The sequence below is a fragment of the Molossus molossus genome, unplaced genomic scaffold (assembly GCF_014108415.1).
Source record: "Molossus molossus isolate mMolMol1 unplaced genomic scaffold, mMolMol1.p scaffold_m16_p_11, whole genome shotgun sequence".
In the NCBI taxonomy this organism is placed as follows: domain Eukaryota; kingdom Metazoa; phylum Chordata; class Mammalia; order Chiroptera; family Molossidae; genus Molossus; species Molossus molossus.
Window position 1 is genome coordinate 89,436,248 of NW_023425346.1, and position 25,687 is coordinate 89,461,934.

Below are 25,687 nucleotides of genomic sequence, written 5' to 3' on the forward strand. Positions count from 1 at the left end.
TGCCTTTTGTCCTTTGCATTCCTCCAGCAGTTAGCCGAGCACTGACCTCACTGGAAGTGCAAACCAGCTCTGCTCGAACCGAACCGAAAAGGGGAGACATAAGCACCCACTCTTCATTCCCGCTCCAATTCTCTTCAAGCCCCCAAGTGATTCTTACTGTCTGAGAGTCAGGGAGCCGGATAGAAGGGTGTGGTGGGACAGAGGCCGGGGCTTAGGGACGTAGGGACTCACCGAGCAGGGAAAGAAGTGGGGGTGGGCAAGTGGGCGTGCGCGCACGCACAGGCCCGGGCGCGGGAGTGTCGGGGAAAGGGGGTGGTCTCCAGAAGAGGGAGGGGAGAAGGCAGGGGGCGGGGAGAAGCAGGGCCCTTTAGGACCCGGCTGCGGCAGCCCGGGAGAAGCGGCCCAGGAGGCGACTCCTGTGCTCTCTGGCCGTGCCACCTGCCCGCTCCCTCGCCGCGGTCGCGCTCGCCATCGCCAGCATGTTGCCGAGACTGGGCGGCCCCGCGCTGCCGCTGCTCCTGCCGCCGCTGCTGCTGCTGCTGGGCGCCGGCGCGCGCGCCGAGGTGCTGTTCCGCTGCCCGCCCTGCTCGCCGGAGCGCCTGGCCTCCTGCCGGACCCCGGCGCCCGGCACCGGGCGGCCCTGCGTGGAGCTGGTCCGGGAGCCGGGCTGCGGGTGCTGCTCCGTGTGCGCCCGTCTGGAGGGCGAGACGTGCGGCGTCTACACCCCACGCTGCGCCCAGGGGCTGCGCTGCTATCCGCACCCGGGCTCCGAGCTGCCCCTGCAGGCGCTGGTCCAGGGCGCCGGCACTTGCGAGAAGCGCCGTGACTCCGACGGCCCCGAGCAGGGTGCAGGTAACTCGGGCTGGGACAGCCAGTTGCGAGAAACTTGGAGGGCAGCGTGGGGCCTGGCTGGTGGCTGTTCTCTAGTGAAAAAGTGTGTGGCAGCACCTCAGAGACCGTGTTAACGAAGGTAGAGTGGAGTCCTTGGCCAGCTTCAAGGAACTGTGGGGAGGGGGACCCGAAAGTCAAGCCCGCAAGGGGACTGGCTACTTGTCTGTGGGGATACGTGGGGAGAGGAAAGGCACGCCTGTGATCATGGTTTCCCCGGGTAGAACGTACCCTGACTTCTATTTTGGAGGGGGGTTTACTGGATGGAGGGGGTTGATCAGATCTGCGGGAGTGGGACCAAAGGGTCCTGGGAACGTCCTAGTGGAAGGCGCTGCTGGGGGGCAGAGGTGGCGGGTGCCGGTGACACTGGGGACCTCTAGTGAAAGGGGGGCGCAAGGAGAAGGCAGCGGCGCGTTGAGGGACTCTTCCTGTTGCTGGGGTTGTGAGGTGGGAAGAAAGGGCTTGCTGGTGGTACTTGGCACGCTGGGTTGCTTAGGGGTAAAATAAAAACGGACGCTGCTGTTTTTAACATGCAGAAGGAAAAAGGCTCTTGCTACTATGTTGGATGGAAAAATAAAAGCGGAGCATTTGGGAGGTGTAACTTCAGCCGGGTCGCCGGGTGCAGTCCCCGGGCAGGGACAGCCGCTACCCAGTTTAGCATCTGGGCCTCAGCGCCGAAGCTGGGGATGCCTGGGCGCGGACTCCTACTGAGCGAGGTGTACCTGAGGGCCACCCTCCATTCTAACTGGAGGGCACTCTTCCTATCTGATAGAATAGGGGCCCTGAGATTCTTTGTAAGGGGCTCTCATCCCCCAACCCCCAAAGTTTTTTGAGGGACACTTGTTTTTTGTATGTTTTGAAAATTACAAAAGCCTCCTGCCACAGCGGTCTGGAGGAAGCTATAATTATTTTCTTTCCTCTTGGAGACAGTGGTGAAATGTGTCCACTGCCTGCTGCTGTTTGAAAAGCAAGCGAGTTTGACCAAGTTCCTCAAACTTGGAAAAAAGAAAGAAAGAGAAAAGAAAAAATGAAACATTCTTGCTTCTCAGCTTCTGTGATCATTGTAGCTTGGCCCCCCAGTCGCCCCCCACCTTTCCTCTAGCCTGCTATTGTTTCTCCCTGTTCTCCTTGAGAACGGGATTAGGGGTCAGAGTTGAAATCTTTTTCTATTTTCCTGGCACATTTTGACTCTGAGTGTAGAGCAAGTCAGGGCTTCCTCTGTGCGGACGGAACAGAACACCTCAGTCCCTTTACTCTGCCTCCGGCTTGCTTCCCTCCCCGGCCTGCTCCCCTTCCAGCCTGCTTCTCTTAGAAGGTAATACTAAAAGGAAAAAGACTTGGCAAAGGCCCTCTCACTGCGGGCTGCCTGTCCCCTGGTCCTATGTTCCTCCCCCATCACCGCCTGGCACCCCGTGGTCCACCAGGGAGATACTGCGGTTTCTGAGCTGAACTCTGACAAACTAAACATCTTCCTCAGCAGGGTGGACTTTTCAAAAGGCCTCCACGTTTATGGGATCTTTTGGATTTTTACTGTTTTTGATAAAGTGCGTGATACATGTCTTCCTAAACGTTTTGCCTTTTCTCCCCCCAGTCCTCATAGCTCTCACTCTCAACCTGAAAACCGGCTCTCCTACTGCCCACACCACAGCAGGTTAGGGTCTTCAGAAAGGAACTGGCAGAGTCTCCATTCACGCCCTGCTGGAGTCAGAAGGGGGGGGGTTGTCAGGGGAGCCTGGGGACAATGGGTGAGTTCGTGGGAAGAATTTTCTTCCTGGTTGTGGGACTCCTCCTCCAGCTAGCCCAGTTGCATCCTCAGCCTTCCGCGTTTTCTCTTGTGCTCTAGACTGGCAAGAGGGGACCCAAGGTTGGGAGGAAGAGAGTGGGGGTACAAAGTAGATGGGGAAGCATAGTGGACATCTTGGAAAGAAGTGACCAAGAGCTGGGTGCCTGAGGCCTGAGGCCTGAGTAGGGCTGGGGGTGCAGGGGGCACTTTGGAGAGAAGCCTGGGCTTGCAGGGGTGTCAGGAGGAGAGAGGGGCAAGTTTTGAGGCTTCTGTGCCCAAGAGGGTCTTGGGCTGGGGCAGGGAGGGGGCGCTGCATGGAGAGAGGTAGAGTCCAGACTGGGTGGGGACAGGGACTGAGCGTGGCCCAGAAGAAACGTTAGCACTGAATGCTGCTGCCTCCTACTCTTCTCCCGGCTCTGCCTCCCCCTCCCCCGTCCCAGCCCGCATTCCTCTTTGAGCAGGTTGCTTTTGAGAATTTTAAACATACCCTCTCATTTCGAGGCAGCAAACCCCAGCAGTTCCGGCTTCACTGTTAGCTCTTTTGTCTTTGTTCCCAGGGCTCAGGGGCTGGGTAGCTGGCTTCCTGGGGATGGAAGGGATGCAGGGCTGGGGGTGGGCACTTCAGCCAGTGCTGAGCCTGCAGGCTCTGGGGGTGATGAGCTGGGACTTGCTGGTTCCAAGAAACCCAGAAGTCAGACTGGGATGTTAGAGTGGGTGGCTCTGGGAGAAAGATGGAAGAAGGACCCCGAGATCTGTGTGAGGGTTGGGCCTTAGGTGTGGGGCTGTGGTTGGTGGTGGAGGGGGCAGAAGTGTCTAGAAAAGTCGGAGAAGAGGGTTTGGGCCAGCTGGGGTCCTTTCGGTATTAAGGGCCTCCTTCAGCCGCTCCCTGCCTCTTTCTCTGCGGTGCACAGTGCCAGGGACTAGGCCGAGGGGCGGAGCCGCTCAAGTGGCCGTCTGGCGGGCTGCACATATAAAGGTACTATGGGACTGCGCAGTCATTCAGAGTCCCAGGACGGGCAGCCGGGCAGGCCGGCGGCGGCGCACAGGCGTTGCTTCTGCAGTTGCTGGGGGAGGAAAGGGGGCAGAGGCAAGCACTGATTTACAGTGGTTCAGTGCGGTTTGAAAGAGGGGAGAAAAGCAATGGGACTCCTGGCTCGAAGCGCTGCTTTGCATCTCGTCTTGCATAAATTTGCATACTGAGTTCAAAGTCATAAAATAGACTTGGGGAATGAGTGGGACCCACTGTCACTGATTGCTAACACCGCTGTCTTCCGTCCTCCTTCCCCCCTTCTGGACAGAACACGAAGAACTAACTCTGCTAAGCTGCTCCCCCTGAGTCACCGTCCCATTGGAAAAAGATGGGGGAGCTGAGGGCGGCTGCTCCTGGATCCCCTTTCTTGGAGACTCCACGTTCCGTGGCTATTGGGATCAAGGTGGGGTGGGCAGGAGTGGGGGGCTCTGTGCACTCTGGCCTTGGAGGCGGGGCAGGTCTGGAGGGTGTGGTTAGATAGGTCCTCAGCCTGCAGTGAGTGGCCTGGAGCTGCCATCATGCTGGAGGAAGCTTTGAGAAAAAAGCAAATCCTCTATACCAATGTCAAAAATACCTTACAAAGACAGAAACAGCGCCAAGGATTCTAAGTTAGAATAGATGATAGAGTCTTGGGGGAAAGAAGAACCCATCTGGTATGGTCATGAGGATCTATCTACGCAGTGGTTCTTGGCCAAATGAGACTATTGAGTTTGCTGGCAGGCAAAGGGAAAAGGGAAGTTTATATGGTTCTCACTGTGAATTTACCTTAGTACTGAGCTTTAAAATAAAAATTTCAGGCAAATCAGTCCTTTGGATGGGGGGAGGGCAGCAGCAAGGAATTAGTCCTATAAAATTGCCCATGGGGCCCCAGCAGTGTGGCTCAGGGGTTGAGTGCTGACTCATGCACCAAGAGGTCTCGGGTTCGATTCCTGGTCAGGGCACATGCCCAGGTTGTGAGCCTGATCCTTAGTGGGGGACATGCAGGAGGTGGCCGATCAGTGTTCTCTCTCATCGATGTTTCTATCTCTTTTGCCCTCTTCCCTCCTCTCTCTAAAATTAATAAAGGAAAAAAATAAAAGTCCATGGGTTGCTTGCAAGCAGGAGCATGTTCAGTCACCCATTGTCAGATATTTGAGGGTTTGCTTTGAGGATCATTGCTCTCTAGCCCAATTGTCAGGTTAGATTCCAGTTGGTTCTCAGATTAGCTGTTCTCTGCCATAGAAAATGGGACACACAACTGTGAAGTCTTGATATGAGGAAGTTCTGGACATTCTTGGCTCTAATGAAATGCAGAATAGGAGCTTCATTCTCCACCTGGGGTGGGGGGTTGTGGTGGCAGGACAGGCCAGGGGCTGCTAAAAGGAAGGAACAGAAAATAAACAGATTATGTCCACACTGGGTTTTGTTGCTGGCTCTCTCCACATTCTACAACACTGGACAAAAAGTTGTCATTATTTTTTAAAGAGACTCTATATGCAGGGACTACATTTAGTTCCAGTCTCTCCTCTCTGTGTTCCCAGCTTCCTTTTTTCTCCCTTGCTTTCTCCATCCTGTCTCCACGACACCCTTGAGACGCTTCTCCCCCCTATGCCTCTCCCAGCCGTGAACTGGCTGAGGACACCTGGCCACACGCGAGAAAATTGCATGGAAAACATATTGGCCCCAGCCTTCCACGGGATCCAGTTAGAGGGAGACCACGTAGGTGATCGAGGACTGGCATGTTTGAAACAAATCTGATCTTTAAATGAGGTGGGTGGCAGTGCAGTGGCCAGGCTTTGTGGGTGGGGAGTAGCCATTGCCCCTAAGAGGGTTAGTACTGGTGCTGCTTCTGCTGAAACCAAGGCACAGAGGAGTGAGGTTTTACTTTCACTCACGAGGGGAGCTGATGAATGGTTGGCAGATGTTCTGGGTCGCTCTGCTTCTCCTTGCTATCTCTGGCCAGAGTTTTGCTGAGGTGGCAGGCAGCTGCCGGAGATGGGTCATCCTCCCGTCTGTTCTTATCCTGTTATGAACCAGCTTCTTCGCCTGCTTTGTAAACTCCTGTCCACGACATCTCTGCGAGGAGGCTTTTGGCCTCCATTCTGTAAGTGTGGACTTGGGCTTTGTCGGGGGCACCTGCGCAGGTAAGTAATAGGATGAGACTAACCTGGCTGGGTACCTCTCCTCTGGCTAAGGAAGGGAGTGGAACTGTTGGCAAAAAAAAAGCCTTTGTCCCTCTCAGCCAGGTTTGTTCCTGGACACAGGCCATGTGCAGGTGATGCATGGGTCTTGGTCCATCCCTGCCGGGTTCAGGTTCCGTTATCTGCGTTCCCTTCCCTCCTTGGACAGGCCCAAGTCCTGGAGCTTGGGGACTTTAGAAGTGGAAGTGGCTAGTGTGCAGCAGTCAGGAGAGACGAAAGGGTCCCAGGGTGGGCTTCTGGAGTGGAGAACTGGAGGCATGAGGGACTGAGAGATGATGGTAGAAGCAGCCTGGCCTTTGCTGTCCGTCGACCTGGGTTCCAATGCAGACCTGTCTTTGAGAATCCCGGTGGTGATGGGCGAGGGCCTTCCCTGGTGGCGCAGTAGCGATGATTTTGTGTCTTATTTTTTTCTTCCCATTTAAAAATTTTTATTGGAAACATTTACACTTAGGTATATTTATTGCACTTGCTTACCCCATTTTTTTTTCTTCTCAGTGACAGTTTATATGCAATATTATTTTGTATTGGTTTCAGGCATACAGCATAGTGGCTAGACAATCACATAATGTACAATGTATTTCCCTCCATTTTTCCAGTACCCACCAGGCCCCTACATAGTTATTACTATATTATTGACTATATCATATCTCTTTAAAAATTTTTTTTTCTTTATTGATTTGAGAGAGAGGAAAGGAGAGGGAGAGAGAGATAGGAACATTGATGAGAGAGAACATCGATGGGCCGCCTCCTGCATGCCCCCCACTGGGGATTTGGCCCACTACCTGGGCATGTGCCCTGACCGGGAATTGAACCGGCGACTTCTTGGGGCATTGGGTTGATGTTCAACCACTGAGCCACACCAGCCGGGCCATACTGTATCTCTTAAGTGGGATGCATGTGAGGGCGACTGTGACAGTGGAAAGTATCTGGTACGTAGTAGGTTCTCATTGTCTTTTTTCTGATGCTTAGTTAGCCGGCCTTTAAAATGAAGGCCAAACCGCTGTAACAGGCAGGCCGCTCACCTCTGAGGTCTTCCCACGGGATGCAGGAGCCTCGTCGAATACATATTTTCCCCAGGCCTTGCTTCCTTTACTTGTAAATCAGGGATTGATAGAACTAGCTCCATAGAGTCGTGCACACAATACGACTGTACATGTGTGCTTGTGCGTGTGTGTGTGTGTGTGTGTGTGTGTGTGTAAAGAGAGATAATACATAGAAAGCTTAAGCTCTTGTTTTTTCCTCCTTTTTTGGGAATGAGTCACTTGATGTCCTTCTCTTCACCTATCAAGTGGAGATATCTATACCCCTGACCGACTTTCATGGGCGGCGGTGAGGCCCTTTGCGGAAGGGGCAAGGAAGCCGTATTTTACACGCAGTGCGAACCTGGTGGACCAGAAACCATGGTCTGAAGTCCACAGGCCTGCGCTGTTTGTGGATGAGTAAGGCAGTGCTCTTGGGGGCCCATGTTCTAGCGTCTGGGACTGACCATTCTCGGTAGGGGAGCTTCACTCAGAAGTGCCTGGATGGGGTGGAGGGACTGTGGGGGACAGAGGTGGCCCCAGAGTTGGGATACTGGATACTTGTGCTGGCCTTGTTGCTCAGAAACAGGTGACACAGGGCTGAGTCCTGCCTTCTCCTGGGCAGCCACCTCTAGGACGCAGGTCTCCAGCTGCCTGTGTTCAGGGGCGGGAGGATCACGGGGCCACATCCGAGGGGGAAGCTCTCTCTCCATGGGTGGCCCTCCGCGGACACCTGTGAGCACCCAGGCTCCGGAACAATGGGGACATGCTCAGGCAGCCCTAACACACTCAGGACGTCGGGTGTGTGCGAGGGGGACACACTTTTGAGTTGTCAGAACCGGTGAAGACCCCATGGCGCCTGTTTCCTGCTTCAGGAAAATGGGCTTTCAGATCCACCCTGTCTGAGCCGAGACGCCAGAAAGTTGAACGTGGTCCTGGCAAAGAAAGGGGTGTTTCATCCAAAAAAGTGACGTTCCCTTTCGAGGAGCCTCCAGAGTTTACCTCACTCTTAGGGGGAACAACATTGCATTTTGCAGGGGGCTGAAGGGTCTCAGCGAGGACGCTGAGCGCAGGATGCTCTGGGGATGCCGGAGTTTTTCCTAATGTCTGATGGCATCCGTGGTCCTGCAGAGCCCGTGGGTGGCAGCCTGTCTGGGCGCACTGGTGACTGTTCTCAGCATCCGATGAAGGCGAGGTCTCAGAAGCAGAGAAGATGGGTGCTTGAGCCTTCACGGGTCAGCATGTGCTGTGGTGAGACCTAGGGCAGTAGGGACAAAGCACAGTGTTTGCCGCTGGGAGTCTGGGCAGGCTGGTCCCCTCGGACGCTGCGCCTTCCTGGTGTGTGTGGTGGGACGGGAAAGCCCACTTCACAGGTGGGTACTTGGTCCAGGGAAGCTTCTTCGCTTCAGGTTCCAGAGTGACTGCCCCCCTCCCCTCCACAATAAGCAGAGTACACGGACTGCAGGATATTTTTTCTACTGAAAACTGGACCATCCCCCCGTGCCTCTCCCCCTACTTGGCACCTAACCATCGACCCAGTCCTGTTCCTTAACAAAGCCAGGGAAGATCTGGGCTGGCTTAGCTCCTGGGTGCCAGTCAGGACACAGAGGGAGACCTTGCTTAGAAAGCTGCTTCCCCGGAAAGAAATACAGAGTGGACTGTAGTCAGGAATTGGTTCCCTTCCCTTTTTTTGTAGGCGAGGAGGGGGACACTTGGCAGTCGGTCAGGCCTCCTCTGGCGGTCAGCCCCGCATCCCTTCCTGGCTGTTGGGAGGAGAGCAGGAACGAAGATGGGGAGGGGGAGGGGCTGGCAGGCCTCCCGCTCTGGGCCAGGAGAATTGGCCCACAGGCTCTGGTTAAGTTGGCTGGAGGAGAGCCGGGGAGGTTTCTAATTAGTGGGCGGGTGTAGGTGTGTCAGCCTGTGTTCATTCAAGGAACCGCTCTGGGAGCCAGGGAGCCGAGGAGGGGAGGGCACCGAGCCCAGGAAAGCCTCGGTGATTTTCGGAGGTGGGGGTGGAGGCCGGGCCAGAAGAGTACGCTCAGCGTGTCCATCCTGATAGGAGTGAGGAGATGGGGACCTTCCAGCTGGCGGGATCCGAGCTGGATCGTGGAGATGCAGTGAGCAAAGGGCCAACCTCAAAGCAAGGACAGTTAAAATTGTTTTCTTTTTCCTAGACGTTGTCCACTTCTACCAGAGTGCCTGCAGGTTTGTTTTTTCCCCACCTCTGTTTTAGCCTCAGGATTCTCCCCGTTTGACAGAGAAAGAAAACTGGCTGCATTCAGGTTCAAAGCCAAGGCAAGCACAGGCTATCACGGACAGATCAGAATGGAGACCAGGTCCCTAGCCTCTCATTCCAGGGCTCCCTGCCATCAGAGGCACACATGCAAAGAAGCAGTGAATTATATACTGCTGCTCCTTTTCCCTGGGAGGTAGTGATTAAGGCATAACTTCGAAAAAATGTTCCTTTATGCAACTCCCCAGGACATTTCTTCTAGGTCTATTGTCTGGACTTCTGGGTGGAGGTGCCAAGTTGCCTCTGGATGGTGACCTTGCTTTCTAAGTGCCTGCCGCCAAGATAAAATGCAAATGCCAATTCCCTTGTGCCTGCCCCAGCCACTGCCTGATAAGGCTGGGTAGTTTCTATGGCAACAGTGCAACAGTGGAAGGGGGTGTGTCAGGCAGGATAAAGCTGGGTGGGGGTGGGATGGATTTACTGGATCCTAAAGGCTTTTGAGGATGGGTGGGGCCAGCTGGCCCTGGATTGATGGCTTTTTTCACTGGGAAGACACAGGGGAGGGGTTGAGGTGATGGGGAACAGAGCATGAAATGCTGGAGTTAAGAGGTCCGGTTGAGAGTCTTTCTTTAGGTGATGCCAAGTGACCAGATGCCATTCTGGTTGGTTAAGAGCTATGACGCTAATCAACTTGGGTTTGGTTTCTGGCTCTGCCATTGCCTACGTGACTGTACAACTGGCCTCAAAACGTACAGCTTTTTTGTCAAGTGCCAGAGGGGATAAGAAATTATCAGCCTCACATGATTGATGATAAAATAAAGTTATGTACACAAACCCTTCACACAGAAACTCAGTGTTAGCGGCTCAGATAATCAGATGTGGTCATGCAGGTTCTACCCTCTCCTTCCTCCTCCCTCTGGGCTCAACACACAGCAGAAGGAGAATGGCAAAGGCCTGTTCTGGGGTGTTTTCTGATTGGCCAAGTTTAGTAAGAAGAGATACTTAAGAATCCTGTTAGGAGGTTGGCTGCTCCTACAGGTGTGGCTTACCTGGACAGCTGCCCTTTGCTTGGGGAAGTCTGGAGCGAAGTCAGTGGTGGAGGATTTTCCAGTGGGCACTTGTGGCCTCTGACACCTCTGCCGCTCACTGCGGTTCTGCCCGGGGCTGACAGCTGAGCCTGGCCCATGGACACCCAGAGGTGAGCTTTCTCACTGGGCTCTGCTGGCTGCCTCTGGCTCGGTTTGCTGCCTCGCCACCGGGAGAGCGCAACACAGGGAGACAGCCCACGGGATGCAGCCTTCTACCAGACACAACGAGTGAACTTTTAGTTGAAGAAAAAGAAAAGCATAGTGACCTATTTAAAGATACTGATTTATATTCAGGGCGCTTCTTGTGCTGGCTTGAGAGTGTGGCCGGCAATCCGAGGCATCTCTGCAGGTTTTTCACCTCGTTTTGCATCCTCTGGGTTCCTTGGTCGGGCCTGGGGTACCCGAGAAGAGTCTTATTTGGACGGAGAAGAAGCCGTTGCAAAGGGGAGGGTGGCAGCAGAGAGGTGGGCTGGACCCAGCCTTTATTCCTCTCAGAGCTCGTCCGCTGGGTCACATCACGAAAGGCAGTGTAGGGACAGTTGTTTGGGCCCTGGGAGAGGGAAGTGTCCTTCCTCCCCATCCCCTGCTTCCGTTTGTTCCCCTCCGGTCTGTACTCGTAATCACTGTGCTGCCCTGGGGCCTGGATGGTGCGGGAGGGGCCAGGAAAGGGGGACCGAGAAGTGGGGCCTGGTGATACTCTAGGCCAGAGGGTGGGGAGATGTTCTGGGGCTGGTGAGCTGGCCTAATGTTGACACACTGATGGAGCACAATGCTGTGTGCAAACTCTGAGGCGACCTACAGAGAAAAGCAGCTGTATTACCACCTGCAACACATGCTTTCTGATCCTGGAGGGAAGCAAAAAAAAAAAGTTGAATACTGTCTAAGAGGAAACCAAATCAGTGGAGCTGTACATAAAACGAATGCAAGTCAACTGAGGCTCTTGGGAAGGTCCTGATGTGAAACAATGAGTCCTGCCTGGTGACTAAAGTCACAGGAGTGAGAGAAGCACGTTTAACAGGTGTCTGCTTCTTCCGTCTTGGAAGGAGGCACAATCTCCTCCTTCCTGAAAAGGAAATTAAGCACACAGAATGTCTCCCTTTCTGTACTCTTTTCATTATGTCTACTTTAAAAATATTTTTAAGTGATCTCTGGAAGTTAAGTCCAAGTTTGTGTCTTCAAGAAGCTCCTGTCCTTCAGCGGAGGAAGGAAAAGCACAGAACCACAGCTCTTTGCCGGCGCCTTCGGGCTAGAGAGCTGTGAATGGGCTGCGTCAGAGGACGAGTGCTTTGCCCAGGGAGGCCCGCCCAGCTCAGTCAAGTGGCCTCTGGACACTTGGAATTCACACTGTCCATCTTCCTTCTTCCTCAAAAGCTTCCCTCTGAACTCTACCAGAGGAAGTCTGTGCAGTTTATCACTTGTTTGAGTTCTTTCCCGTGACACTCTTGGCTGGCTTCTAACCTGGGTCCCTCCTGCTTCAGTTTAAGACTGTTTCCTCTCTTGTCCTCAAGGGACCAGAACAGGTGTCTCCTTCCCATGGGGATGACTGGCCTGGGGCACCTCCATCACGCTGCACCTGTGGGTGCCCCCAGAGCCCTTTCGTTCTGCACCAGGAAGAGCTTGTCCCTCTGCTTTCCATTCTTAAGCCTGGACATCTTGATTCCTTCATCTGGCCCTCCTTGACCTTGTGACTCTATTAAATTGTCTTTGCTCTTTCCTCTGACCCCTCCCCAGTTCTTCAAGCTGCATGGACCTGACCTGGAGCCTGTGTTCAGTCTCTGGCTGGCAGGCAGGGGACCCTGCCTCAGCCTAGTGTCCCGTTGGCCACGCCACTGTTCGGTCTTCTTCCAGCCTCTGGGGTCCTAACGGCCCCTGAGGTTTACTGCTACAAGGAAAGCGAGGAGTAGATGGTGTGAGAAAGGTGACTTTTTAAAAAGAAAATTATAAAAAATGCAGAAAAGTACTAAGAATAACATAATAACACCAGTTTGCCACCCAGAACTGGGAATGGTCAATATTTTGTTGTCATATTTGCTTCAAGTCTTTTTTAAGCTTCCCCGACAGCCCTCCCCACAGCTTCCTGTGTCCTGTCCCTTCTTCCCAGAGGCAACCACCAGCATGTGTGTTTAACTTTTCTCTTTCTTGTCTAAGCAGATCTGCGAATGGATATCACTGTTAGAATTGTTCTCTGAAAATAAATGGCAAATGGCCAACTTTTCTTCCCTGTCTATCTTAGATCTGTTCATGTTGAATACATCACATGAGTGATCATAGGTCAGTTCTTCTTTTTTAAATCTTCACCTGAAGACATGCTTATTGATTTGAGAGAGAGAGAGAGAGATCGATGGGTTGCCTTCTTGTAGCGCCCTCACTGGGAATCGAACCTGCAACCTTTCGGGGTACAGGACAATGCTTCAACCAACTGAGCCACTCCGGTCTGGGCCCAGAGTTATTCTTTTTAACTGCTGTATACTATTCCATCTTATTATTCCCCTGATTTATTTATCCATCCACCTATTGAAAGACTTTTGGGTCTCATTGCTAATAGTTTTTTTTTATAAGTACAAATAATGTTATAATGAACATGCCTCTGTGCACATGTCTCAGAGAAGCAGACTTGCTGGGCCAGGCACACTCTCCCCGTTCCCACAGCCCCTGGTCCAGGTTTGCATCAAAGTGCACTCTCTTCTCACGTGGGCCTTCAGCAGGCAGGTCACCTCGCCAGGCTCTCGGGTGGCTTTAGTTGAACCAGAGGAGAAACGTCGGGAACCATGGAAAGGAGTAAGCTGATAGTGCCGTTTGCCATTTTGATGTCATTTCTCTGGCTCTTCAAGGACAGCCTGGCTTGCAGAGTCCTGGAGGACCTTGACTGAATTTGAGCTTGTTTTTGTTTTCTCAAACTGTCTGCCTTAGCCCTGACCCTCCCCGGGCCTCTGTGATTCCAGGAATGACCCTGGTGTTGACAGAGCAGCCCTTGGGGAGTGCCCAGGCAGGGAGGCTGGGGAGAGGCAGAGCCGTTTCTGCTCGCTCAGGAGCAGTGACATGAGGCCATGCTCCAGAAAGCTCCAGGATGCCAAGAAAGGCTCCCCCCGTGCATCTGGGCACGTGTGCGTGTCCGCTCATGAACCCATGGTTGAGTGGGAAGAGCCTGCTTGACCGCATCTTTGCAAAGTGTGTATGTGAAGCCATATCTCTGGAAAGGAAGGGGCATCTTTATCCCATCACGGAGAAGTTTGGCAGGAAACCGAGGCAGGAGAATCACAAAAATGGGGCCGTGGAAATGGCAGAGCTTGAAAGGGGCTGTTAAAAATACAGATTCTTTGACCTTTGTCCAGGCTGCTGTCTTTGAAATTCTGGGGCTGGAGTCCAGGATGCTATTTTTAGATAGCTCTTCGGTTGATTTCTGATAAACAGCGATGTTTGGGAACCAGTTACCTGGTCGAACTCCCTGAACTTGCAGATGAGCCCACGGAAGCCTGCGCATGTTAAACACCTTGCTGGCGTTCCTGGGAGTCAAGGCGTGGAGGTGAGGTCAGGATCCGAGCCTCGGGCCTCCAGACCAGCGCTGTTCTTCCTACCGCACTGGAACTGGTTGGCCGAGGCTTTGAGTCCAAGAGCTGGTGTTCCAAACGAAACCAAAAAGGGTTCAGGGTGGCCTGGTAGGTAGTCAGCTCTCTGCTCCTTGTGTGAGGGAGGGGCCTCTGTCTACTGGCCATTCCACTCAGAGTTTACTGAGCTCTTCGACACTCAGCTGGGTGACAGGCTTGTCATAGCTGTGATGCAGGGAGGGGATGCCCAGACGAGAAAGGCCAGTTCCTGTCTTGTGCATCTAGAACATCTGAGGAGGCTGCTTATAGCCATTTCTTCCCACAGGGGAATTCAGAGGGAAGGAACCACCTCCTTTTGTTGGAAAACCATGCTGAGGAGCCAGTGGTCTGTTCCCCAGGGATTTCTCCCAGAACATGGTGGCTTCTGAGAGATGGCAGGTTTGTTTAGCTGGCTCCCTTGCAGGGAACGGGGGCTCTGAGTGGGAAAGAGGGCTCCGAGTGGGAAAGAAGGGAAAGGGAGTTTGGAAGGAAGCTGGCTCTCAGCAGGGGTAGATGGGCCGACCAGGAGAACACAGTGACCTGAGCAGGAGTGTGTCCTGGGTGCCAGCCTCTGCCCCGCGGACCTCCATGCCGCGCTGTTCTGCACTGCCACCTGCTGCCTCTGACCTTCTGAAACAGCGCTGCAGGAGGACACATGTCACTCACCCAGAGACACTAAGGACCTCAAGTTAAACTTTAGCTGAAAACAGATAGGCTCCCCTCCCCATCCTATTTCTAACTTCTGCTTCTGTTCCCACTTCCTAGCATGGCCTGAATTCTCCACCAGCCTCTTCGTGGGCTGTGATATTGAACATAGTGGCCACATGCTAGAGAGCATTAGGTGACCACAGTCTGCCATCCTAAGGGATTGGCTTCACATTCTCTCCAACAAAAGCTGTTTCCCCTGAGTGTCAGTGAGTTTGCCTCTGCGCTCCGCCTCACCTGCGCATGCGTGGCGGTGACGGAGACACCGCTAGTGTCCCTTCCTCCCGCCTCCCTCCCCCATCGCCTTTCTTCCCCTAACGTCTGTGAACAGAATTAGTTTAGGAAAATCCATACTTGCCCAAGGACTTCCATGAAATGGTAGAGAGCTTCGATGGTCAGCAACATAGAGAATTCCTATAATCAACAAAATCTAGGTTTAGGAGAAATAAGCAAGTGGGCAATATTGCAGAACTCTCTCATAACTCTTCCCTTGGCCTTCGGCCGTTTTACAGAGCAGGCATCACCCACCTTTCCCTCTCAGACACACCGTTCCTTTACCCATTCGAGAAATAGCCTGTTTCTTCTGAAGCTTGTTTTTCCCACACTGGGAATGTACTGTATCCTCTGTAAGTAGCAGCCTTCACTGTATGTAGGATTATTATTTCCATTTTTCAGACTTGAACAATTAGAGCTCAGAAAAGTTAAAGGGGTTGGCCAAAATTACAGTTGGGTCATTAGCGGCAGAGCCAGGACTGGGATTCCGAGCTCCTAATCGCCCAGGTGGGTTTGTTAATGAATTGTTCACCGCCATGGACATGCATAGAGAAGTTGTCCAGGATGGAGGAAGAAGATGATGGTGTTTATTCCTTTGCCCAACATATGTTAAGGTTAAGTGCTTTTGCAGAGAAATCAACAAGGGATAGAACCAAGAAGGCGACCAGCACGGCCTGTTCTCTGGAATCCGCTGGTGGAGGGTTACCTGCGGAAGGAGGTGAAGCCATTGGAGAGAATGGTAGATTCATAGTTGCATTAGATCGTTTCTGTGGTGTCCCCAACTCTTAGATTTTCAAATAACCATGAGACTGACTAAGGAGAAGGCTGGGAAATGACTAGGGTTTTTCCAGAAGAAAGAAAAGAAGAGAGGAGATGCCTTAACCTGTTGTGAGGGTGTGATGGTTCTGGAAAAGGTCTCCTTATCTCACGATGCCTCACACCCGGAGCAGGAAGGAGTGGGGGTTGCTTTTAGATCCTAAGGTCTCCTATAGATCAGGAGTCACCAAACATCTAATGGAGCGCTGAGGTCAGAGTGTCACTAGGAGAAAATGAGGTTCCATGGGTGCTGGACGTGGGTTTTCATTCGCTGAGTGAGGTTGTCAGCGCTGCAGTGTGCACCGAAATGAAGCCATGAAGCCAGAGTGTGAGGGCGGAGAAGACAAAGTGCTTACTCCTAAGAGGTCAGCTCCCAGCTGCCCTCCTCGGCCAGCTCGGTGAGGCTGGGTCAGAGCACCATGTGGGCACGCCATGCCAGTCGTGGGGCACCTCCGATGATGGCAGAGAGGTCGTGCGTGCTCCTGTGGCCCCGATGGCCGTCCTTCTGGGGGTGCTTCTGTAGAATGGGACAACTTGTCCATCTCTCTCACTCTGCTGCCTCTGATGTCTCCCCCACTTCTCTCTGGGAAATCTTCTCCTTCTGTATATGACCGGGAAACTCCCTGCTTCAACATCGACCCATTTCCTGGGTCTCCATGTAGGGAACAGCTAATGGGTACTAATCCTCGGGGACATCTCTTCACAGGCCTTGGTCCCCCTCTGTCACCTCCAAGCCCAAAGCCTTTTCCAGCTATGTAGTTTGGCTTGCTAAGAATTGTTTTCTTGGAGTAACCTTTGCACTGTGGCCCACGGAGCTGTATACATAAGTGATTGCTTAATAAATATTATTCTGAACCGAACTCTGAGGCAGGAAAAAAATGCAACTTGGTATTTTTGTTCTGAGGGCAGAGTCCATCTCTAGCTGGAGTTTTGCATCTGGAATGTTTTCCTGAGGACGGCTCTGTCACCGATGAGGGTGTCTGGTCGTGTGTGGTAATGGCCTTGTGTGACAGTGTGGGAGGCAGCGTGGGGACTCTCCCTCGGGGTGGGGACTGGAAGCAGCTAAGAGCTAGCCACCAGCACACTGTAAGTGCCCGCAGGGCCTCAGAATCCTCCCGGCTCCCCGCTGGAGGTGGCTGCTGTTTGTCCACATGTTAGACGAGCAACAGAGGCACAGAGAGCGTAAGCAACTTATCTAGGGCTGCACAGCTAAAGCTGGGATCCCGTCCGGCGATTAGACTTGGGAGTCTGAATCCTTGGGCCTCTGGCTGGGGGGAGTCACAGCCGAAGAGCCAAAGTTCTTCCCAGCCCACAGTTCTTCCTGCTCGCTGCCTGTCCTTCCTCTTCCCCTTCCCCTTCCGCTTCCCCTTCCCCTTCCCCTTCCCCTTTGGGGCTTCGCTCAAGCGCGGAGCGTCAGCATTTGCGTCAGCAGAGCAGCCCGCGGACGCCCTCATCTCATCGGCACGTTCGTTGGCGGCGATGAGATCAATAAAGCAATGGAACAAAACCTGTCTTTGAATCCAGGTGGCCTCTGTGTGGGTGCGCAAACTGACCTTCGCCCCAGAGAGGCGGGGGGCATCTCGGGACAGGAAGCCAGGTCCTCCTGGGAGAAGCCTGCCCAAGTGACCCCCGACTTCTGTTACCTGGATCAGAGCTTCGTTAGTGACTTTGGTGGGCCTTGGACATTTTTGCCTCTGTGGGCCCTTTCCTCCCTAAAAAATACCCTAAAATCATGTTTTAGAATTGAGTCTTCTAACTAGGAAGGTATCAGTGTTGTATATTAAGACATTTTCTTGGACCTAAAAGCTTATTTTTCCTCCTGATGTTAAAAGAAAGCGAAACGTTTGCTAGACCCCCGGCTCCGTGCCTGCCTGATGGACGAGCGAGGCCTGGCTGGAGCCTGCGGGCCTGGGCACACTCTCCTCTGCAGGCCTCTCTTCCCACCAGACCTGCGTCCAGGGCTCACGGAGGGCCGGGCCCGTTCTCGCGCTGAGCTCTAGGACTTGGCCGAGGGATGGGTCTCCGGCTCCATCGGTGGCACGAGCGCTCGGGAGAGCTCAGAGAAGAGGGGCAGCAGGCGGAGTCCTCCGGGATGCCAGGGAAGGGCCTCCCATGCCAAGGAGGCGGACCAGTGGGCCCGGGATGTGCCTGGGAGGAAACGGTGGGGTCTTAGCTGAGGGTGGGGCGTGGAATGGAACTCAGACCTGCTTTCTGTGGGCCTGGGGTCTTCAGCCAGAACATGTTTAGGCCTGGCTAAAGTGTAACTCCTGAACAGTGGTTTTCAACTGGGCGAAATTGCCTCCCAGGGCCACTTGGCAATATAGGAGGACATTTTTGACAGTCATGGCTACTGGGGGTGCTACTGGCATCCAGTGTCTATAGGGTGCCGCTCAGCCCCCTACAGTATACAAGATACCCCTGGGAAGAGTCATCTGCTCCCAGTGACATTAGTGCTGAGGTTGGGGGACCCTGATTCAGAGGACATTCCGGGCATTGGGTTCCGGTGAGTGGAGAACGTGTAATTACAGCCACAGTGGAGACTGCTGTCTGAACTAAGCCTGGGGGCAGACACGCGAGCCTCCCCCAAAAGAGAGGAGCCAGGTGAGCTTCTGAGAGGCACAGGCTTCTGGCAGCAGAACAGATGGTTCCGGAATGGTGCCCCAGCAGATCCCCGGGCCCTCGCCTGTCTGGTTCCCATGGAGCAGGACACAGGGTTTCGAGCTCTGGGAGTGGCATTAGGTCCCCAGAGATTCTCTCTGCCTCTATCGGCAGGAAGCCAGCGGTCGTGGTGAGGCAAGGGTGGAGTTATGTGAAGGGTGACCTCAGGTACAAGGGTTTGGGCAACCAGGGGATCCCATATGATCCTGGGGGTTCCCTTGGAGCAGGGGAAAAGGACTTTTCTAGGTGCCTGCTGTCCTCCTGATCCCTGGGCCAGTGCCTGCGGGGAAGGGGACGAGGAGCCCGAGACTGTGGCACTAGGTGTGGTGCAGAGAAGCCTGCAGAGGTGGGAAAGGCAGGAGGACTGAGGTGGTGGAAATGGGGATCCCCCCCCTTACTTGTGCCTGCATCTGCCTTAGGTTTCAAAGGTTAATGTGAAGGGGATGGAGTTACTGAATCAGACCATTGTATGTATTTTCCAGGTTTTTCTCAGACTCTCCCAAGCCTGTCCTGCAGCCTCCTGCCCTCCACTCTGTTATCTGAATGGGGGGGGGGGTCTTCTTCATGGTTTACCCCACCTGCCTGACCAGTCCCAGAGGGCACCCCTGTGGGGACCTGGTGAGACAGAACATGTGCGCAGCCAGGCGGGGCTACCCTGTGTCTGCGTGCTGACCGGCAGCCCAGCCCAGGAAACGGGACAACTCTTGGGGCCTCTTATTTCTCCTGTTTTAACCCCAACGAACCAACAGGGGAGCGCAGTATGGGAGGAGAAAGTTGGGCCGGGTTGATAGCTCTTATCGAACGGGATGGAGCAGAGCCTCCCACCCAGTTTGGTGGCAGTCGCTTCAGATCTGAGGTGCTGGCCTTCTGGGATAGGGCTTGCTCTGTGCTTGGCTTGTCTATAGCAAAACCCAGACTCCCCAGAGTCCCTGGGGAAACAGCTATTCCAGAGAGAACATTTTTCAGGTCTCTGAGGACCTACTTATTTCAATATTTCTATTTCTGTTTTTCTAAAGTTTAAGAATTATTTTTTTAATGTTGAGCGATTGGCCTGTTAACCTTTCCCCTTTTTGGACATCCCAAAGTCATCCTCATTGTCAACGCAACTCTTGTTTGGGGCTACCCAGGGCGCGTCCTCAGGGGTCCTCGAAGGGGTAGCGCTCTCGGCCACGCACTGCACGTCTCCCAAGTTCTCGTTTGGTTTCAGTAAGTGCGTGTGTTCTCTTCCCTTCCTGCCATTTGATACATCTTGACTCTGTCCACATGCCTTCCTTCTGTCTCCGTTTAATTGTGTTGATTTTATTCTGCGGTGACCTTGGAAACCAGACAGCCAGAAACCTGGCTCACTGGGGCACGGAGGCTGGGAACTGTCAGCTTCTTCGTGTGCTGGGTCCCCCGAATCTTGTGAGTGAGGTTCCCATGCTTGACCATGCACGGACACGGTGACAGAGGCTCACCTCCCTCTGCCTCCTGCTTCTCTGGCGGGTTCCAGGTTGTCTCGGCAGCAGAGAGATGAGGCATTCGTCATCTTCATCCTCCTCCTCCTCAAGGTGACACTACCACCAACGTGACACAGCATTTCTGTGTTCCAGACCACATCCGAACTGCTTTTCCTGTAACATATGCTCAGGTGTTCTGTGAAGTAAGAACTATTCTTGTCTATCGATTTATGGTGAAGAGACAGAGGCACAGACAGGGCATGTGCAGGAGAAATACTGTTGGTATGGGGAGTGGCAGAGCTGGGACTCCCCCAAGTGCACCCCTGCCCCAGTCCTTCTAGTCTGGAGACGATGTGCTGGCCGCTGAAGGGACGCGGCCGCAGCCAGTGGGAGTGGGTCAGGCGTCGGGCCCCACGGGGAGGAAAGAGATGGGAGCAAACTCTACTGGACGCTTCATTTTGCTAGGACTGTGCTTTGTCACCGGGACTCATTGCGGCTTGCTCATCGAAAGCAAGTGCCCCGCCCCTTAGCTGGTGAGTGAGTGAATGCACAGCTCTCAGACCCGGGGGCTATCGCGCCCCGCCTTTGCAGGAGAGGGCCAGCTCTTCCCACCAACCAGCACTGCCCAGGAGAGCCCACCACACTGTGCCGAGACTGGAGGGACCGCCAAGTACACGGCCCAGCCTGAAACGTGTGTGTAGAAGTATTTTAGAGCCATTCGGTTGTGTTCGGGGCTGTGAGTTTCTGAAGGCGCATTCAAAGGGAGGAGAAAATGTGCAGGATGTTTAGACACACTCCCTCTGCACCCCCAGGTCATGTCGGGACCTGCAGGGGAGCCGCTCCAGGCATCGTGGTCCGGGGCCTGTTTGCTCTGCTGTGTCCACAGGGGCTGTTTGAGTCCCTGCCCTCCTGGGGCTTAGGGGACTGTCCCTGTTCCCAGTCGCCCACGGAGTTCTGATGGTCTGGCCCACACCAGGCTGGACGTGCCCGGGCCAGTGCGAGACCCGTGGGAGTGGGGGGCTGCTCTCAGCGCCCCTGCACCTACTCTGTGCACACAACAGGAGCTTCTCTGTTGTTGACCGGTTGGCAGTTTAAGAAAACTGAAAGAGACTTAACAAGTGTTCTTAGGCAAAAGTCTGGACAAGATAAGATAAAACGTCCGAGTTGAGCTGGTTATCGTTCCTGTTCTTGGGGCTCTCGGTGTAATGGGGACACATCGGGGCACGGGGTCCTGCTGTAGCGGACTTAGGGGAACTTGAGGAGCAGGCAGGCCAGTGAAAAACCACAGCTGGGGGTGCTGGACTCCACCTTCATGTTTTAAAATTTCACCCAATCTGTGCCCTTTCAAACCATGAATGATAAATCCTTGAACTGGGGTTTAGTGAAGGTAACTCTGGGAGGTCTTTCTAGGGGAGAATGATGGACCCCAGAAGGGACTTAATCCCCTTCCAGGTGAGGGCCTTGGAGACAGGTCACCTGAGCTTCTCTGCGCTGCTCCTCCCCCGAGGATCAGGCGGAACAGACAGGCATTCAGGCATTTGAGGGAGGGTGCTGATAGGGCCCACCTAGGACGTGCCAGGAAGCTGAAACTGATAATCCATGCAAACAGTTCAGCACAATTACTTAGATGATAGTTATCTTCAGCCTCCTCATTACCAGGGGTCCAGACAGCCCCTGGAGGGCCCATCTCTCTGGAACTTCTTTGCTTCTCTCCGCAGATGGCAATGACCACGTAGAGGTGGAAGACGGGACCATCGTGGGAGGCGGAGGCGGCGCCAGCCGGAAGGCCTTCACCTCGGGCATGAAGGAGATGGCCGTGTTACGGGAGAAGGCCACCGACCAGCACCGCCAGATGGGCAAAGGGGGCAAGCACCAGCCTGGCCCGGACGACTCCAAGAAGCTTCGGCCCCCATCTGCCAGGGTCAGAGAGGGCTGGGTCCAGTTGGAGGGGTGGAAGGACATGCAGAGGGAGTCTCACAGTGGCGGGAGGCACCCCAATAGGATCCACGTTCTGTGTTGCGCAGGCAAAACACTTTCCGGTTCTGCCCTTAACGTGCTCAGTGACCTTGAGGCCAGACAGCTGATCGGCATCTCTTCTGAGGGCCTCAGCGTCTTTGGCTGGGTAATGGACTGGGCACACGGCTTCTTGAAATCCCGTCCTTCCAAAGCCACCACATTTCTGCTTGGCTTTGGAACGCAGGCACAGAACCTGGATCTAGGGAAGGAGATGGACCCAGTCGAACGTGCTCACTCGTGTTCGATATGCAGCCCTTGCTTGGCTTCCCTCCCCCTCTGCCCGGCCCAGCTCTGCTGCCTTGGGTCTTGGCCCCGTTGGTTTATGGGAAGGAATGGAGCTTGGGCCATTGGTTTGGGGTAGAGCTATCCAGAGATAACCACTTGATTTCAGTATTTGCAAGTAGATTCCATCTTGACCCGGGAAGTCATGGCCACAGGTGGAGAGGAGTGAGAACTCACAGCCATGCGACTTCCTTTCAAGGGTGGGCGGGGCACGGGACACAGCAGCTCACAGGGCTGGGGGTCAGACGCCCCTCCGCCCCCCAGCTCCCTGTGTGGCCTGGGGAAGTCCCTTCTTGGCCTGAGCGTCTTTCTGGGGCTGCTCCCAGGGCCGTTCTCTAAGCGCCCTCTGTGCCCATTTGTACCCACAGACCCCCTGCCAGCAGGAGCTGGATCAGGTTCTGGAGCGGATCTCCACCATGCGCCTCCCAGATGAGCGGGGCCCTCTGGAGCACCTCTATTCCTTGCACATCCCCAACTGTGACAAGAACGGGCTGTACAATCTCAAACAGGTGAGAGCGGGTCTACCTGGGCTCTGGTGTGCCTTGTTCCTGCCCCATGCACCTGTACCCTCTGAGGTCTGAGACTCGAACACCAGAGAGCCAGGCTTCCTCCCTGGCCTCAAGCTTGGCAGAGACGGTTCCGCTTCCCCAGCTTCCTGCCAGCAGGGCCTGGTGTCCAGGTCGGGAGGGAGCCTCTTGGAGAGAGATGTGGGCTGACCCCAGCGCTTCTCGACCTTTCTTGATGACTTGGAGGTCATTGCCAGGCCTGGCCCTACAGCTGCCAGTCAGAAGGCTGGGTAGGGACGGCGTCTTCATTTTTAACAAGCTCCCAGGCATGCTGATAGTCCATGCACCACACTTCCAGGGTGACTGGTTTAAACCATTGACCAAGTAGCCTCTCTGGTTTTAAGGATCTCAGGGATGGAGAATCAGGGGTGGAGAAACATCCTTTAAAATATTTCTAAAAACAGTAACAGAACAGCATTGTCAGTGCATTAGAGAACATTAGGGAAGTGTAAGTAAACCTCCGGAAACCCGCTCCCTGCCCTTCCCCTCCTTCCAAGAGCCTTCTCCTCATCCCTGCGCACAGGTGGCATCGCGGTCCCTTGTCCGCCTGTGTCGGGAGGACAAGCCGACACATGAGGCGGAGAGAGAGCGTGGGCGGGAGGAAAGGGTGAGGCGTGTGGGCTCCACGGGACATCCTGTTTCCAAGCAGCAGTTCGGAGCCCTGGCTGCACACCATGACCTGCTGGGCAGCCTTACAAAACGCAGATGCGCCCGGCCGGTGTGGCGCAGTGGTTAAGCATGGACCATGCACCAAGAGGTCGCTGGTTCGATTGCCAGTCAGGGCACCTGGCCAGGTTGTGGGCCTGATCCCCAGTGGGGGGCATGCAGGAGGCGGCCAGTCGATGTTCTCTCTCATTGATGTCTCTCTCTTTCCCTTTCCTTTCCTCTCTCTCTAAAAAGCAATAAAGAAAAAAAATGTTAAAAAATACGCAGATGCCAGGGCCGCACCTCCAGAGTTTCAGATTTTGTGAGCCTGGGTGTTTGCTGGGCACTGGGATTTTCCAGGTTCCCCTGGTGATTCTCGTGGGCAGTCAGGGTGAGGTGGAGCGTGGATGCGCAGAGCCAGGAGATGGGGCACAGGCTTGAGTGACGGCATGAAAGTGGGTGGCTGCAGGGGTGTCCTCCATGGCCTCCTCTTCTCTCTCTTCAGTGCAAGATGGCTGTGAATGGGCAGCGTGGGGAGTGTTGGTGTGTGAACCCCAACACCGGGAAGCTGCTTCAGGGATCCCCTACAGTCCGTGGGGACCCGGAGTGTCATCGCTACTACAACGAGCGGATGCAGTAAACCACAGCCAGCAGGTGCCTGGCTCCCCCCACCGCCTCTCCAAACACAAGCAGAGAGAGGAAAGTGCTTGGGTGGTGGGTGGGGAGGACCCCCCAGGAGTTCTGACACATGTATTTATATTTGGAAAGAGACCAGCACTGAGCTCGGCACACCGGCTGCCTCTCCCCTCCCAGTAAGAGGGGCTGCACGGCCCCTGCTGGAGCCCCCGCTGGGAGGAAGGGGTGCTTGCAGAGGCAGAGGTGGGGTCCAGGTTTGGGAGGGGGAAAACAAATTTTTATTTTTGAACCCCTGTGTCTCTTTTGCTTAAGAATAAAGAAAGGAAAAATAAAGTGTGTATCTTTTGCCTGAGTCTTTGGGGAAGCAGGAAAGGCACAGCCTGGGTTTTCCATCCTGAGACAGAAAGGAGAGACGGGACGGGAGAAAGGCAGATCTCCCTCCTGTGACCTTGGCCTGTGGGAACTCGAGGTCTGCCATCCAGGTGGACCCTCCCTTGCAGCCCCAGGACCCCGTGTCTCCCGCCTGAACCCCCAGCTGAGGCGCTGGTCCCTACCCCCTGGGGTGGGCACTGGGGGAGGAAGGGTGGAGCAGGTGTCTGTCTTCCCCTCACCCCATTTAGATGATACTCCAAAGGGTGAAACACTGGAACTGGGGGGGCCTCTGGCCCCTGAGATACGGAGAGCTTCCTGTTGCATGGGAAGATGTCCATTCAGCCCCCAAGAAAAGGGGGTGCACTGCCATCAGCCAGCATGCTCACAGAGGTGCTGCCTCAGGATCAGGCACAGCTCTCGGGGGGCAAAGGCACTGCACCCAGAACAGCAAAGGTGGAAGGGACTGGAAGCCCGAGGCACAGGTGTGGCCCCATTTCGGACGCAGAATTCCATGCACAGCTCTACTCGCTTTGTTCTGTTGGGCCTCAACCCCTGGTGAGATGCGGGGGCTCCGGACTTTGCAGTGGGCCACCGGGGAAGGAAGGCCCACTGTCCACCCCTCTTTCCTCCCCAATATGTGGTGGAGAGCCCCACCGTTTGTTACCTACCCCCTCTTCTGGGTCAGGAGCCTGAATCCGTCCTGACACAGGAGGCAGAGGCACTGCCTTTACCTGGTGGGAGGAGCTCTTTTGAGAGCAGAAGAAAACCAGGTTCCCCAAAGCAGACGGGTCTCTGCCCATGTTTGGTCTCTTAGCTAGTGGCTGGCCACCGGGAAGTACATTAATTCAGTTCATCTTCATGAATCCACAAACAAGGCGCTATTACTAACTCCACTTTACAGAAGAGGAAAGGACCCAAGCGGTGCCCAACCTCCAGCCCCAGGCCTGGAAGCCCCCGGCTCCTGTGGATGCTGCGCAGCCTGGGGATACACCGCCCCCTGTGGGGTGGTTGGAGAGCCTGCAGCGCTTTGTTTATCCGCGCTGGGTGCTCTGCCTGCCTCTCCTCTCCCATCCTCTCTGCTCCTCAGCAGCTCTTAGCCGCTGTCCTGGGGTTGGGCGGCCCCTGCTGGCTCTCCGGGGAAGTGCACTGCTTAACCTTGGCTAACATTCGAATAACAGAGAGCGCTTAAAAAAAGAAAGACAAATACTGCATGATCTCACTTATTTGTGGAATATAAGGTACGAAATAAGCTGATGAATAAAATAGACCCAGAGACGTAGAAAGGAGTATGGTTCAGACTGACAGACCTCAGAGAAGTGGGGGGGAGGAAATGGATGAGATGAGCCAAAGAACTTACACGCATGTATGTGCAACCAATGGACACAGACAACAATGCTGGGGGTGGGGGACGAAATGGGGAGGAGGGGGTCTATGGGGGAAAAAAGGAGAAACATCGGTAACAAAATCAATTAAT

The 25,687-nt window shown here is 54.4% G+C and overlaps 1 protein-coding gene across 1 annotated transcript; it reads left to right on the top strand.

The window, feature by feature from the left end:
- The first annotated feature begins 386 nt into the window (after positions 1 to 386).
- IGFBP2 (insulin like growth factor binding protein 2) lies at positions 387 to 24,160 on the top strand. Its single transcript, XM_036254296.1, has 4 exons — positions 387 to 852; positions 21,415 to 21,617; positions 22,363 to 22,503; positions 23,711 to 24,160. The coding sequence occupies exons 1-4, from the start codon at positions 480 to 482 to the stop codon at positions 23,843 to 23,845; spliced, it is 852 nt and encodes a 283-aa protein (XP_036110189.1). The 5' UTR covers positions 387 to 479; the 3' UTR covers positions 23,846 to 24,160.
- Positions 24,161 to 25,687: the final 1,527 nt, after the last annotated feature.

What these genes read in the sequence shown, in the direction of transcription:
- IGFBP2 (XM_036254296.1), top strand. Translation starts at nt 480, where the DNA reads ATGTTGCCGAGACTGGGCGGCCCCGCGCTGCCGCTGCTCCTGCCGCCG. An exon ending in TTCGGCCCCCATCTGCCAGG is followed by an intron (nt 21,618 to 22,362) that starts GTCAGAGAGGGC and finishes TTGTACCCACAG; the next exon opens with ACCCCCTGCCAGCAGGAGCT. An exon ending in GGCTGTACAATCTCAAACAG is followed by an intron (nt 22,504 to 23,710) that starts GTGAGAGCGGGT and finishes CTCTCTCTTCAG; the next exon opens with TGCAAGATGGCTGTGAATGG.